Genomic DNA, 16,004 nt, shown 5'->3' with positions numbered 1-16,004 from the left:
TGGAAAGGCATTTTCAGAATGGAGAGATTTGAGGGAGAAAGAGGGACACAAATCCGACGGAGAACTGGCAGTCATGCTCTTGAACATGGGAGTACCCGATCACTTCCTCTGTTTTTTCTTATGTGGAACTACCATATTTCGCCCTTCACTGCAATGATTAAGGATTGTTTTGATCCAACTGTACTTTTCTAAACGGAAATCCATGTTCAAGTTGAGTTGCTTGCAACTTTTCTTCCCTCATGTGGTATTCGTGGTGTAGGCTTCGCTTGCAGACTTGTAGGCTATGTGTTCGCTTGCGTTGAAGAGCCAACACCAAGCGTTTCATATTCTGCCTTTCACAGACTGAATATGAAACGTTCGATGTTGGCACTTCCCATCTTTGTGAAATTTCTCCAAGCGTGATCTTGTTCATCTACCATAGTGTCTGATCTGCGTTTTAGATCGTAAAGAGACAGGTTAGCCTGGCTCTTCTGATGATGGTGCTCTAATTCCTCCTGAGTTCGAGACGTAGCCTAGCTTCAGAAATACACGGACTGACCTGATTAGAATAAGAATAGCGTTTTGATCCGAACAAGAATTGTTATCTACACATGAAAATGGATTCATTTGTTCGGATTATGATTGTAATCGGAATAGTGTAGAGCTAGTCTGCGTTTATTGCGGCGTGTGTTGGTAGTGCCTGCGCGCATCTGTCTAAGATGTAACTTTTGTAACCTTCATTAGCACAATATTGAAAACATTGGTTAGAAATAGCTTATCAGGAAAGATCAGTTGTGTGAGCTGAACTAACACGGGAAATGTAAACAGTAGCCCGATTACCCTTACATTCATTTTCATTACTACACGTAAATGTTTCGTTACAAGATAACCATTCTCTTTTTCCTCGTGTTACTTTCAACAAAAATAAGAAAAAGACGAAAACGGTCAGCGAGAGAAAACGACCTTAGAAATTCGCTGACATAGAGCTAGGCCTACTAAATAACACAACGGCAGCATTCGTCACGATGTTTAGTTAGTGGATGTGTATAATACAAACATGCAAAACAATCAAATTATCATAGGAAAAACGGACAATGTACCTCAGAAGACATGGTCGCTGTCGTTTATCTGCCAGGTTGCACCAATAGGTCAGAGGTCTCATACATTCATTGCGCTTTGGGGGAGGGGGAGGAAGGTGGGCATTTTTACGACAGTGTAGAATTTCAGGTTGACCAGTAGAGATCGCTATACTGCCGATAACCAACCTACCTTATATCCCTTTAACATAACCCTTACCCTACCAGAGGTGGGCAGTAACGAGTTACATTTACTTGAGTAAGTTTTTGAAAACATTATACTTCCAGGAGTAGTTTTAAATCCCTATACTTTTTACTTTTCCTTGAGTAGATGTGTGCAGCAGAAACTGTCCTCTTACTCCGCTACATTAGGCTACAATGAGCTGGTTACTTTTCTTCTTACCTCTTTGGTATTCTACGCCTCATTATTTTTATCCCCCCGCGTACGCCTCATTTTAATGTTTTATTCTGACAGAGAGAGAGACTTCCGCCAAAGGCTCTACCACCTGACTGTGTTCCACCAATCAGACGCAGCCGTGCGGTCTGGTCACGTGACCGTACTCGATCTCAGCGGCGGGACGGGTTAGCTTTAGCATTAGCAGTCGTAGCAAACAAACAAAGAAACAGATGAAAAATGTCAGAACCAACGGTGGGAAATGAAGACGCAGACGAGGCCTCATACTGAAAGCATGTTTACCTTACAAAGAGTGAGAAACAGCAGCTACATTATGTGTCTTCTGTGGCAACCAAAACAAACGCACATTTCAGCAGAAACTCAACATCTAACTTGAGGAAACATGTAGCGCTAAGTTTCCTAAACTCGTTTTTCCCCCATGGATAGGTGAATGTTTGTTTTTTAGGTTACATATGGGTTACACATGTTTTAAACATTTCCTAAGTCTCTTTTATTTTTTATTGAAGTTCTTGAATTTACCTGGATTATTTTAATTTAAGCTATTTTGTAATTAATTAATTTAATTTTAATTTATGTTATCATTTGTATGAACTCTAATTTGCCTAAAGATGATTATTTAGTATGTTTGTCTGTCTGATTGAATGCTTGTGTTAACAAATAAATCAGACGTTACTCAACAGTTACTCAGTACTGGAGTAGTTTTTTCACCTTTTTTACTCTTACTCAAGTAATTATTTGGATGAATACTTTTTACTTGACTACTTTAGTACTAGTATCAGTACTTTTACTTAAGTACAATTTTTGGCTGCTCTACCCACCTCTGGTTATTGCATCACCGAATTCCTCATTTATTTAAAGGTGATAAATCAGGAATCTGTGTTTCATGGATGGGATTTAATGACCGAAGGCGTAAAAATGAAACCTTTAAAAGATGGAGTTAAAGACGGAAAAAGCAGCTCTCTAATTGTTATGTGGTAACAGAGGTTTTAATTAACTTTGCAGCTTAAGCGTCACAATAAGAAAACTCGACTGAGTTAAACCCAACTCTCATTTTAAGCAACAAGTTCTCAGGTAAAGAAAACATCAAATCACCAGTATTTTGGTTGCCATATAAACATGTTTTTGTTCATTGAAACAGAGCAGGACATGTTACTTTGGACACTGCAGCTGGAAAAGTCCCAAAATGTTGAAAACATCTGCTTCCCACGTTTGTTTTTAAGGCATCTTTTCCAGTTTGAGCTTCGGCCTTTGGATGAATTCACCTCTTCTGCTGATCCACAACCGGGAGAAAAAGGTTGAAAATCTGAACAAAAACAAGGTGCAGGCCCCTCCCCCTCCCTCTCTGCTGTGCTTCAGCTCTGCCTTCACAGGCCGGTAACCATGGCAACTGTGGAAGGGGCAGGGATTCACATTTAGGGACTCTGGGTTCTGATTGGCTGTTTCCTGTCGGACACGACAGACTCTAATAGGAAGAGGAATGATAGCTACTTGAATTTTCTGGGTACAATTAACGCAAATTTGTCAAAAGGCTTTATAGCATGACTGCTGACATGTTCGTCTCAAATTGATTGATTGATTTTTTATTTTTATTTATTTATTTATTTGTTTATTTAGTCATTTATCATTATTATTAGTTAGTAGTAGTATTTTTTTTTACTATAATTGGTATTATTATTGTTGTTGTTAATGCGATCATTGCAAATATTTAAAAAATTTGGAGCTACTTGACTAATTTGAAATTCCCCCATTGGGGGATGAATAAAGTATTTTTCTATTCTATTCTATTCTAAAAGTTATTTTTATTTAAGTTAATTTATCTGAGTAAATTGACTCATCTTTTCAGGTATTCTTAAAGATTTGTCAACTGTTGTATGGAAACACGTGCTGTCAGGCTGTAAAATTGCCCCACATTTACAATAGTTGCTGCTTTTCTAACGCTGTATTGGACAATGTGTTTCGATGTGTTTTTGGCTGTTTCCTGTCGGACATGACAGATTCTGATAGGAAGAGGAATGAGAGCTACTTGAATTTTCTGGGTACAATTAAAGTAAATTTGTCAAAAAGTTATTTTTATGTAAGTTAATTTATCTGAGTAAATTGACTCTTGATTGATTTGTCAACTGTTGGATGGAAACAGCTGATATCAGGCGGTCAACCAACACATCGTTGAACTTTATCTTTGTAAAATTTGTAAAATATTTTACTATAATACAATACTATAATATTATACTATACTATATACTATAATACTTTGTAAAATATTCTCAACGATTTGTCAACTGTTGGATGGAAACACCTGATGTCAGGCTGTAAAATTGAATAAACTTTATCAAAATGTATTTTTATTATAATAATTTATAATAATTATAATATTTAATAATATAATGTATAATATTATAATAATAATTTATAATTTTATTATTATTTTTATTGAAAAAACTATCTTTGTAAAATTGCCCCACATTGACAATAGTTGCTGCTTTATGCTGTATGCTGTGTTAGCTGATCCAGTTTCAACGGGTGGTCTTTACGTCCTCGATCCAGTCCAGGAAGTTGCCGACCTTGGCGTACACGCCGTACATGTTTTCCTTGGCGCAGCCCTTGCCCCAGCTCACCACTCCGGTCAGGAACCAGGTTTTCTTGTAGCGGGTCACCAGCGGGCCGCCGCTGTCGCCCTCGCAGGCGTCCTGGCCGCCGCTCTTCCACCCGGCGCACATCATGTTCCTGGTGATGTTCAGCTTGGTGTGGAGGCGGCACTCCTGCAGCGGGACCCTCGGCAGCACCAGGCGCTGCAGGAATCGAGCGGGCGGGCCGAACTCCACCAGGCGGCCCCATCCGGACACGGTGGAGTGGCGGACGCTGGCCAGCGTGCGGATGAAGGTGCTGTTCCGGGCGGGCAGGCAGATGGGCACCACGTAGCGCCCCAGTTTCACGGGGCGATGCAGCTTCATTAAGGCCAGGTCGCTGTCGGAGTTGGAGTAGTTGTAGTCGGGGTGGATCACCACCTGGAGAACACGCCGCCGCTGCTCCGTCTTCTCGCTCTCCTTTAAGTCGTGTTTACCTGCACACGGTAGGAAGCATCAAGGGGAGTTACCAGAGGAAAATTATGGAAAACTCGCAGCATTCTTAAAAACAGAGGAATATAGTTATTGGCTGTGTTCGAAACCGCATACTTCATACTTCTCCTACTTCTACTACTAATACTACTAATACTACTAATACCACTACTACTACTACTAATACTACTCCTACTACTAATACTACTACTACTAATACTACTCCTACTACTAATACTACTACTACTAATTCTACTCCTACTACTCCTACTATTAATAGTACTCCTACTACTTCTACTACTAATATTACTCCTACTACTAATACTACTCCTACTACTAATACTACTAATACTACTACTACTACTACTACTCCTACTACTAATACTACTCCTACTACTAATACTACTCCTACTACTTCTACTACTAATACTATTCCCAATACTACTACTACTCCTACTACTAATACTACTCCTACTACTAATACTTCTCCTACTTCTCCTACTAACTTTCTGAGTTAGTATGCGAGTTTGAGTAAGCAGAAGTTCCTGGATGCATACTAGATTCTCCGAAATGTTGGGTATGCATCATGAGGTTACTACTCATACTCAAACTACCCAAGATGCAACGTAACGTGACATCGCCGATCGTCATTTCCTGTCAAGACGGCAGTTTCAAGCTAGCTACAACGAGGGTAGGTTCACTTCCTGTTTTCAAAACAAAAGCACCAATTGTATGGTAATGACTTTCCCTATGATAAAAGGCAACGGGTATTTTATTTTGTGAAAATAACCGGAAGTGCGTTAGCTCACTGCGGCTAGCTTTAGTAGCGCCGAATTCGTGGGAGCAAAATTGTAAACAGCCGGTATTTTGTCAGGTTTTCAACACGTTGGGGATCTAAACGACTACTTTCTCTCCTGAAAATGTTTCAAATGTTGCTAAAGTTTACAGAGTTTAGAGCTTAAGAGAAATCAGCTTCAGGCCGGCTGATTTCGGCTCGGGCAGGAGCCAAATGCATCGTGGGTAAACGCTCTGCAAACGATGAGTATGTAGTATGGAAGTGTGCAGTATGTAGTATGTAGTATGTAGTATGCAGTATGCAGTATGCAGTATGTAGTATGCAGTATGCAGTATGTAGTATGTAGTATGTAGTATGCAGTATGCAGTATGTAGTATGCAATATGCAGTATGTAGTATGCAGTATGTAGTGTGTAGTATGCAGTATGTAGTATGTAGTATGCAGTATGTAGTGTGCAGTATGTAGTATGCAGTATGCAGTATGTAGTATGCAGTATGTAGTATGCAGTATGCAGTATGCAGTATGCAGTATGTAGTATGCAGTATGCAGTATGTAGTATGCAGTATGTAGTATGCAGTATGCAGTATGTAGTATGCAGTATGTAGTATGCAGTATGTAGTATGTAGTATGCAGTATGCAGTATGTAGTATGTAGCATGCAGTATGCAGTATGTAGTATGCAGTATGTAGTATGCAGTATGCAGTATGCAGTATGTAGTATGCAGTATGTAGTATGTAGTATGTAGCATGCAGTATGTAGTATGCAGTATGCAGTATGTAGTATGCAGTATGTAGTATGTAGTGTGTAGTATGCAGTATGTAGTATGTAGTATGCAGTATGTAGTGTGCAGTATGTAGTATGCAGTATGCAGTATGTAGTATGCAGTATGCAGTATGCAGTATGTAGTATGCAGTATGCAGTATGCAGTATGCAGTATGTAGTATGCAGTATGCAGTATGTAGTATGCAGTATATAGTATGCAGTATGTAGTATGCAGTATGTAGTATGTAGCATGCAGTATGCAGTATGTAGTATGCAGTATGCAGTATGTAGTATGCAGTATGTAGTATGTAGTATGTAGCATGCAGTATGTAGTATGCAGTATGCAGTATGCAGTATGTAGTATGCAGTATGTAGTATGTAGTATGTAGCATGCAGTATGTAGTATGCAGTATGTAGTATGCAGTATGTAGTATGCAGTATGTAGTATGCAGTATGCAGTATGCAGTATGCAGTATGTAGTATGTAGCATGCAGTATGCAGTATGCAGTATGTAGTATGCAGTATGCAGTATGCAGTATGCAGTATGTAGTATGCAGTATGCAGTATGTAGCATGCAGTATGTAGTATGCAGTATGCAGTATGCAGTATGTAGTATGCAGTATGTAGTATGTAGCATGCAGTATGTAGTATGCAGTATGCAGTATGTAGCATGCAGTATGCAGTATGTAGTATGCAGTATGCAGTATGCAGTATGCAGTATGTAGTATGCAGTATGTAGTATGTAGTATGCAGTATGCAGTATGTAGTATGCAGTATGTAGTATGCAGTATGTAGTATGTAGCATGCAGTATGTAGTATGCAGTATGCAGTATGTAGCATGCAGTATGTAGTATGCAGTATGCAGTATGTAGTATGCAGTATGCAGTATGTAGTATGCAGTATGCAGTATGTAGTGTGTAGTATGCCGTATGCAGTATGCAGTATGTAGTATGCAGTATGCAGTATGTAGTATGCAGTATGCAGTATGTAGTATGCAGTATGTAGTAAGTAGTATGTAGCATGCAGTATGTAGTATGCAGTATGCAGTATGTAGTATGCAGTATGTAGTATGTAGTAGTATGTAGTATGCAGTATGTAGTATGTAGTATGCAGTATGCAGTATGTAGTATGTAGTATGTAGTATGCAGTATGTAGTATGTAGTATGCAGTATGTAGTATGCAGTATGTAGTATGCAGTATACAGTATGTACTATGTAGTATGCAGTATGCAGTATGCAGTATGTAGTATGCAGTATGTAGTATGCAGTATTTAGTATGTAGTAGTATGTAGTATGCAGTATGCAGTATGTAGTATGTAGTATGCAGTATGCAGTATGCAGTATGTAGTATGCAGTATGTAGTATGCAGTATGTAGTATGCAGTATACAGTATGTAGTATGCAGTATGCAGTATGTAGTATGTAGTATGCAGTATGCAGTATGTAGTATGCAGTATGTAGTATGCAGTATGTAGTATGTAGTATGCAGTATGCAGTATGTAGTATGTAGTATGCAGTATGCAGTATGTAGTATGCAGTATGTAGTATGCAGTATACAGTATGTAGTATGCAGTATGCAGTATGTAGTATGTAGTATGCAGTATGCAGTATGTAGTATGTAGTATGCAGTATGTAGTATGTAGTATGTAGTATGCAGTATGTAGTATGCAGTATGTAGTATGCAGTATGTAGTATGCAGTATGCAGTATGTAGTACGCAGTATGCAGTATGCAGTATGCAGTTTGTAGTATGTAGTATGCAGTATGTAGTATGCAGTATGTAGTATGCAGTATACAGTATGTAGTATGCAGTATGCAGTATGTAGTATGCAGTATGCAGTATGCAGTATGTAGTATGCAGTATGCAGTATACAGTATGTAGTATGCAGTATGCAGTATGCAGTATGTAGTATGCAGTATGCAGTATGCAGTATGTAGTATGCAGTATGTAGTATGCAGTATGTAGTATGCAGTATGCAGTATGTAGTATGCAGTATGCAGTATGCAGTATGTAGTATGCAGTATGCAGTATGCAGTATGTAGTATATAGTATGCAGTATGTAGTATGCAGGATGTAGTATGCAGTATACAGTATATAGTATGCAGTATGTAGTATGCAGGATGTAGTATGCAGTATACAGTATGTAGTATGTAGTATGCAGTATGTAGTATGTAGTATGCAGTATACAGTATGTAGTATGCAGGATGTAGTATGCAGTATACAGTATGTAGTATGTAGTATGCAGTATGTAGTATGTAGTATGCAGTATACAGTATGTAGTATGCAGTATGTAGTATGCAGTATGTAGTATGTAGTATGCAGTATGTAGTATGTAGTATGCAGTATGTAGTATGTAGTATGCAGTATGTAGTATGTAGTATGTAGTATGTAGTATGCAGTATGCAGTATGTAGTATGCAGTATGTAGTATGCAGTATGTAGTATGCAGTATAGAGTATGTAGTATGCAGTATGCAGTATGTAGTATGTAGTATGCAGTATGCAGTATGTAGTATGCAGTATACAGTATGTAGTATGTAGTATGCAGAATGCAGTATGTAGTATGCGGTTTGGAACACAGCCCTTGTCTTACCAACTGTAACGTGGAAGATGGCGATAGGTTTCAGCCAAACGCAGTGGGCTGCAGTTAGAATCCACTGATCTGATAGGACGATGGCGCCACAGGTGAACACGTTATGTTCAGTCAACAGAGCCTGAACAAAGAGCCGATACGATCAATAATTAACCAGACAACAGAGTCAAATTTACTTATTTCAGCTGATGGACAAGAGGTTTATTAATCTGAGAAAAATGAAAAGGTGAAAAACAAAGAGATTCTTCAACAGGATTTAATCAGAATATGAGAATCTGTGGAAATAATTCAATGTCCATCTGTTCCCTCGAGATAAATCAGGTTCAGTGTATGAGAATTAAAAATGTTAGTTGTCTCTTGTCCAACTAAACTGGTGTTTTATTACCATACAGTGTAGTGCAAAAGTCCTGATCCAGCCCTTATTTCTTTATGTTTTGCTTCCAAGCAGCCAGCCTTAAACCAGCCTTAAACCAGGCTTAAACCAGCCTTAAACCAGGCTTAAACCAGGCTTAAACCAGCCTTAAACCAGCCTTAAACCAGACTTAAACCAGGCTTAAACCAGGCTTAAACCAGCCTTAAACCAGCCTTAAACCAGACTTAAACCAGGCTTAAACCAGGCTTAAACCAGGCTTAAACCAGCCTTAAACCAGCCTTAAACCAGGCTTAAACCAGGCTTAAACCAGACTTAAACCAGCCTTAAACCAGCCTTAAACGAGCCTTAAACCAGCCATAAACCAGGCTTAAACCAGATATAAATCAGCCTTAAACCAGCCTTAAACCAGCCTTAAACGAGCCTTAAACCAGCCGTAAACTAGACTTAAACCAGGCTTAAACCAGGCTTAAACCAGACTTAAACCAGCCTTAAACCAGCCTTAAACAAGCCTTAAACAAGCCTTAAACCAGCCGTAAACTAGACTTAAACCAGACTTAAACCAGGCTTAAACCAGACTTAAACCAGGCTTAAACCAGCCTTAAACAAGCCTTAAACCAGACTCATCAAGTCTCAAGTAATTTCCGAGCCTCGCTTTAAGATGCGGTTAAAGAGCTTTTTGTGCGAAGCAGATCTGAAAAACCTTTTCTGGCAGTTACACGAATGTAGATGTATCGTCAACAAAGAAATGACCATTTAAGTATTTGCTAAATGCTACTATGTGCGCAGAGAATGGAAGCGGTTCCAGTGTAGATCCATGTGGGACACCAGATGTGAAAATCTGATAATGATACAAAAAATATATCCTGTTCTTTATTTAGTGAGAAACTCGGATCCATCGCAAAACTACCTGAGATAATGTGCTGCACAAAACTCCTGATTTCTGATCCTCATTTCTTTTCTTCCCTGTAACCTTTAAAGTGTCCTGATCAGCAGTTCTGCAGCTTCCTGAAGCTCTTTCAGAGTTTCTCTTTGGACATTTTCTGCTTCTTCCCTCATCTTCAGTCCAGTCCTTGTACCTGAGCATCTCCAGAGGAATGTGTTTTTTCTTTGTTCAGCCACTTAACTCTGAGCTGTGAACCATTCAGGCAGGAAAAAGTCTCCTAACTCAAGGGACGAACCGGTGTTTAAAGCTCCTTAGAATTGGACAAACATTCTGGAATTACTTCCTGTTTTAATGGACATAGATCAGGACTTTTTCACAGTAATGCAAAAAAAACCAAATATGTGGTCACAATTGTAAAATATCTTTCATCGCTCCGGTGGAGCATTGTCTTAGTTGATCTGATTAAGGTGGAGGACTTACCTGCCATGGACAATGTCCTTTTGGGCAGATCTGTCCGTTTACAACCCTCGGGGCAAAATTGACCTGTGGTCTTCCACAGGCGAAACTTTCTGAATCAGAAAATCGATAAGAACAGTCAACATGTGGCGTCTGAGACCAATGATCCAGAGGATGGATAAAAGTTTTAAGCTGAGTGGGTGTAAAACAGATGATTAACCAACGATCTGTGGATAAAATGGAGATGTTTTGACCATCCCATAGGTTCGTTTCTAGGGACGATTGTAGTTCTTAAACTGCATTTACAGACTTTTCGTCCGATATCCAACTCAGGCTACTGAATGGAACATGTTGATGTTCCGCAATTTTCATGCCAATTATCAAGGTAATCTGAGGAAAATCTCAAAGAAAATGCACATTATTCTTGTCTGAGTTGGATAAACTGGTCTGTGTATCGTGGGCATCGGGCGGTCGTATAGGCCACGTTTAATAAAGAGTCGTGAACCAAAAGCCGCGTTTCCACTATGCAGTCCGGTACGGGTCGGTTCAGAACGGTTCGCTTATTTCAGTGTTTCCACTACCGGTACCGGTCCTATGGAACCCGTTACCATGGAACCCGTTACCATGGAACCCGTTACCATGGAACCCGTTACCATGTTTGTAACCCTTCTGCTTGGAGTACCGAGCACACAGGACCAGTTCCAGTTTCTGCTCTGCGGCATGGACCGAAAACACTGGAGGTGGTTTGAAATTCTGCCCACCGCTGAGGGTCCCTTTGGACAGCGGGAACGCAAACCTGACCCCAAAGCGACCCGAACCGAACTGTACCGATAGTGGAAACGAGGCTAAACAGAACTGATGCTCTGGGTCACAAAAGACTTGAGGAATTCTTTTCAAACATCTCTACCCCTGAAGAAAGGAACAAATGCTTGATTAAGGCAACACAAAGCAACATTGACTCGTCTACCGCACAGTTCAGCTTCCCTATTGGTGGTGGGATTACGAACAGAGCGGTTCCTGGCTACCCTCCATGATTTCCCAGGTCAGTTTGGTTCAGAGCTGTACGGTTCGAGTGCGCCTAGGAGCTAAGTCCGACCTTCAGCCAGGCAGGTGCTGTTGTCCTGATCCCGAGCGTAACCCGGGGCACAGAAACAGAGCGGGGAGCGATCCGGGAGCTCTCTGCAGAAATGCTCACATCCTCCGTTTCTGAAGCGGCAGCCGTTGGACGCCGAGCGCACTGCGAAGACACGGAGACACAGCTACTCTCAGGGCAACAGGGACAGCGAACAGGACTGCGAGCGTCGCCTCTGCGGCTCCTACCCTTCTCACAGTTAACTCCGTGATAACCAGGCGGACATTTGCAGGTGTAGCTGTGGATGTGGCGAGTGCAGGTTGCTCCGTTCTTACAGGGCGAAGACAGGCAGCCGTCGACAGCTGCAAACAGGACGAGCATTTCCTCAGCGAGGCAACCTTTTTTAAATTGGCTTGAGATTTAGTGAATTTGATTGGATTGTAATTGGCTTGAATTGGATTGTATCCTTGTGGAGCCTTGACACAACATTTGTTGTGGTTCGGTGCTTTATAAATACCAGAGATGGGACCAAGTCACACATGTGCAAGTCTCAAGTAATGTTTTTCTTGGGCAAGTCAAGTCAAGTCCAAGTCACCTTCTTATTGCAGTTTTACCTGCAGAATCTGATCTTAATAAAGTGAAAACACAAAGATATAAGTAACTGTCAGTAAACATCATTGGCCAATGTGTCCAACCTGTCCACCCCGTATCATATCAAGCTAACGTTAGCTAACTACCGGCTAGGCTAACAGGATGATATTAGCTAATTTGACGAGCACTTCCTGGTCAGAATGGATCTTTAAATGACGAACAAAGTTGGAAATTATGCTAGATGCTTAACACTCAAGTCATTCAAGTCATCGTCTCTCAAATCAAGTGCCGAGTCTTTAACTTCCAAGTCCGAGTCGAGTCTCAAGTCTTTTATTTTTTTTTCAAGTCACAAGTCATCAAAACAGCGATTCGAGTCGACTCGAGTCCAAGTCACAGCGACTCGAGTCCCCATCTCTGGTAAATACCACTAAATTGAATTGGATTGGACTGTATATTTAAATTAAACTGCGTTTAATCAAAGTTAATTGAAAATACAGAAGAAGAGACTTTGGTCATCCTCAAAGTCAAAGCCTCGCTCAGCCTCTGTACCTGTGTACGTCCTCCAGAAGTTCTCCTGGATGAAGAGGAAACACAAGTCAATGAAAAAGCAACAAAGAGCGACCGGAGGACATCGGGAACATCGAGTCTGGCTTTACCAGCTGCTGCGGCAGGGCGAAGATCTCCTTGGCCTCCTCGTACGAACATTTCTCCTCGTAACATTCTCGCTCTAAGTTGCCTTGTCTCAGCTCCTCGAGCATAAAGTTTGCCCGACGAGCGCGATGCAGGAAAACGCTGGCGTCGGGTCCGTCCATAAACACTCCCCCTAAACGGAAATATACAACACTTTTTTATTTATTTATTTAAATGTGCACAATGATAAAACAAGAAAATACATTTATTCATACAAAGGCCAAAAGAATGTGCAGGAGAGGAAAGGAAGCCCGAGGGCTTATATACCCCCCCCCCCATACAAATCGCTCAATTAAATCAACCAATAAAAGAAAAGAAAAGGCAGAAAAGAGGAGGAGACAAGGAAAAATACAGAGAGAGAACAAAATCACAATTTCATTTCAATTGAAATTTTGCCTGGACAGAAGATACCTCACCAAACTAGACTTAGACATTTTGTAGGAGGACAAAAGCTGGAGACTTCTGTCTAGGTTAGTTCCAGAGCTGGGGACCATGGAATCTGATAAAACATTTATGTCTGGAAGTTCTACAAAGAGGTAAAAGAAAGCTGTTCTGACCTCTTACTGAGTATGAGTGAATATCTGATGATAACGAGCAGAACGCATGAAAAGTGCCTGGAATGTTTACAATGAATGAATTTAAACATAAACAGAGATGTTTGAAGCATATTAATAGAAAAAATTGACAAGAGTCTGAATTTACTGAATAAAGGTGCAGATGGCGCCTGATTTGTAGAGTTTGAAATCATTCTTAAGAATCTTTTCTGAATTAGGAGTATCTGCAAACTGAGGTTCACAGAACTAGTTCCCTCAGCTTTGACTATTCACTGTTGAGTATTTTTGTGATTTTCACTTATAAGCATGTTCTCGAGCTCTAAGATCATCATCAGGTGCTTCTTTATTAAATATTCCGAAAATGAAATATAAAAAGACGGATGAAGCTGCTTTCTGTTTTTATGCACCAGAAATCTGGAACTCTCTACCAACAGATATTACAAACTTTAAAAAGCAGCTAAAAACACATCTATACACCCTCGCCTTCTTCTAGTTTTATAAATTCTATTATTATTATTATTATTACTATTTATATATTACATTTATTGTTTCTCTATTTTATTGGTAAATTCATTTTTCTATTTTTAGTACTTTATCTTTAATTTATATCTATTTCCTCCTCACTACTGAGTAACATGTTCTATTGTACTCTATTTTGTCATTCTTGTAGTTATTTTACTTTATTTACTTTGTATATTGATCTTATTTGTAAAGCACTTTGAGCTACATTTTGTGTATGAAAGGTGCTATATAAATAAATTATTATTATTATATAACAGTCTGAAAGATAAAAGTATAATATGGAGTACAAAGAGAGCCTGAGGTAAAGTCCTTTGAATGCCACTACGCTTTACTACAGTAGCATTTTTAGCTTAGCTTAACCACTAAATTCTCAATCTTGATCACGTATTTTCCCACAAATGCTACGAATATCGTATTATTTTTACTAATTTAACATAAACGTTTAGCTTTTATTTTTTAAAGTTGATATGAAAAGGTTTGCAGCGTGAGTTTAGCTTATGCTGACTTTATAGGGAAAATATACAAAATTATCACAAAACTAATTATATTCTGCTACTATGACTTGTCTCATTTGCTAAATTAATGAATTATTTTTGAGTGTTGACAGACTTTAGCATGCTGTGGAAGATATTTCACCAACGGTTAACTGAACTGTTTCTGTCAAACAGATTTAAATTTAAAGAAACATTCATGTACATATATTTATATTTGAGTGGTATTTCTGTAGTTTTGTAGTAAAGCTAAACTAGCGGTGTTCTTAAGCTACAAGTTAGCATGCTAACATAACTTTAGCAACCAGGGATTTTAGAGTTTTTGGTCCTCTGACAAAAGTTCCTCAAACTAAGTTGACTGTTACACAAGTTGTATAAACATCAGATGTGATTAAAAATAAAATGATTTAAGTTAAGGAATAGAAAACTAAGAAATCGAGATTTCATCCAAAGCGACTAAATGTTCTTTACGTAGAAATTCAGCTGAGGTCAAACAATAGTCAAACAGGAAATATTTTATTTATATAAAATAAAGTTTTTTATTACAATGAAAACAAGGAAATAGTGTGCAAATATAGATTTAAGCTAAACAATGCAAAGAGTTTAAAGGCAGGATTTTGTTCTTTAATTAGCTTCGGCTAACAGTTTTGCTAATACTGACTTTAAGTGGGAAAAGTTATAAAATAATCACAAATGCAAAATATTTTCTGTTACGGAAGAATTAGTTAATTTTTTTTTTTAATTGTTGACAAGCTAATGTCCCTTTCTGCTGTTGAGGGTATTTACATTTAATACATTTTACAGTTAACTGATCTGTTTCGTATTAAAATAAATGACACAAATCGTGCCCAAACATCATTTATATAATTTATATATAAACAGTGTTTGAGCGCTATTTGTGTCATTTTGTAGTTAAGCTTAGCTAGCATGCTAATGCTGGGATGTTAGCATTTGTAGTTCCCTTAACGAAGTTGATTGTTTATCTCTTTGTTTAAACCTCAGATCAGTTTGTGATACAAGAAAATGTCATTTCAGTGAGCAGTGATGTATAGATGGCTGGAATCATCATAATTTACTACTTTACTTGGATAGAATAAAGTTAATAATTACAAGAAAACCCAATAAATAGAACATTTGTGAGTGTTAACATGCTATATAAAAAACATGGGTATTCTTTTATTTCTACTGGTCTGAAAGGCAAAACAACAAGTTCTCACTAAAGACACTGAAACTTAAAAGTTTTTTTTTTAGTGTTTTTAGGATAAAACATGAGTATTTTCATATTAATTATGATCAATCAACAACTGAAACTGTCAGACCGATGTAGTTTAAAGTTAAAGTTTAAAGTAAAGTATGTCTAAAGTGTTGTGGGATCAAAGTATTTGATCAAATATGGTAAACGTGTCAGAGAGAAGTCGGCTGATTTGTGTAGTTCGGCGCAGTCGCTGAGTACGACGCAGTTAGATCCCAAAACCCGCGGCCCTGAGACAACAGAAGAAGAAGAAGAAGAAGAAGAAGAAGAGTTGAAGAAGGAGAAAGAACACAACTGACCTCCTGGGATCCCGGTGCATGCTGGGATACAATTGATGATGAGTAGTAAGAAGACGACGAGCTTCGTTTCTCTGCTGACGGACGCCATGTTTATTCTGAACTGATCAAAGGTCGAAAAGTTGAACACAAACACGAACCCCCGACAGCA

The 16,004-nt window shown here is 39.0% G+C and overlaps 1 protein-coding gene across 1 annotated transcript; it reads right to left on the bottom strand.

The window, feature by feature from the left end:
• Positions 1-3,983: 3,983 nt before the first annotated feature.
• f7l (coagulation factor VII, like) lies at positions 3,984-15,944 on the bottom strand. Its single transcript, XM_075476932.1, has 8 exons — positions 15,857-15,944; positions 12,705-12,871; positions 12,598-12,622; positions 11,706-11,819; positions 11,482-11,622; positions 10,410-10,498; positions 8,674-8,794; positions 3,984-4,531 (listed from the first exon to the last, which is right to left on the bottom strand). Exons 1-8 carry the CDS (start codon positions 15,942-15,944, stop codon positions 3,984-3,986), a joined length of 1,293 nt encoding a protein of 430 aa, XP_075333047.1.
• Between the last annotated feature and the right edge of the window lie 60 nt (positions 15,945-16,004).

This window comes from Odontesthes bonariensis, chromosome 11 (genome assembly GCF_027942865.1).
Source record: "Odontesthes bonariensis isolate fOdoBon6 chromosome 11, fOdoBon6.hap1, whole genome shotgun sequence".
In the NCBI taxonomy this organism is placed as follows: Eukaryota; Metazoa; Chordata; class Actinopteri; order Atheriniformes; family Atherinopsidae; genus Odontesthes; species Odontesthes bonariensis.
Note: the sequence above shows the minus strand (reverse complement) of the source record. Positions and strands in the feature narration are given on the sequence as shown.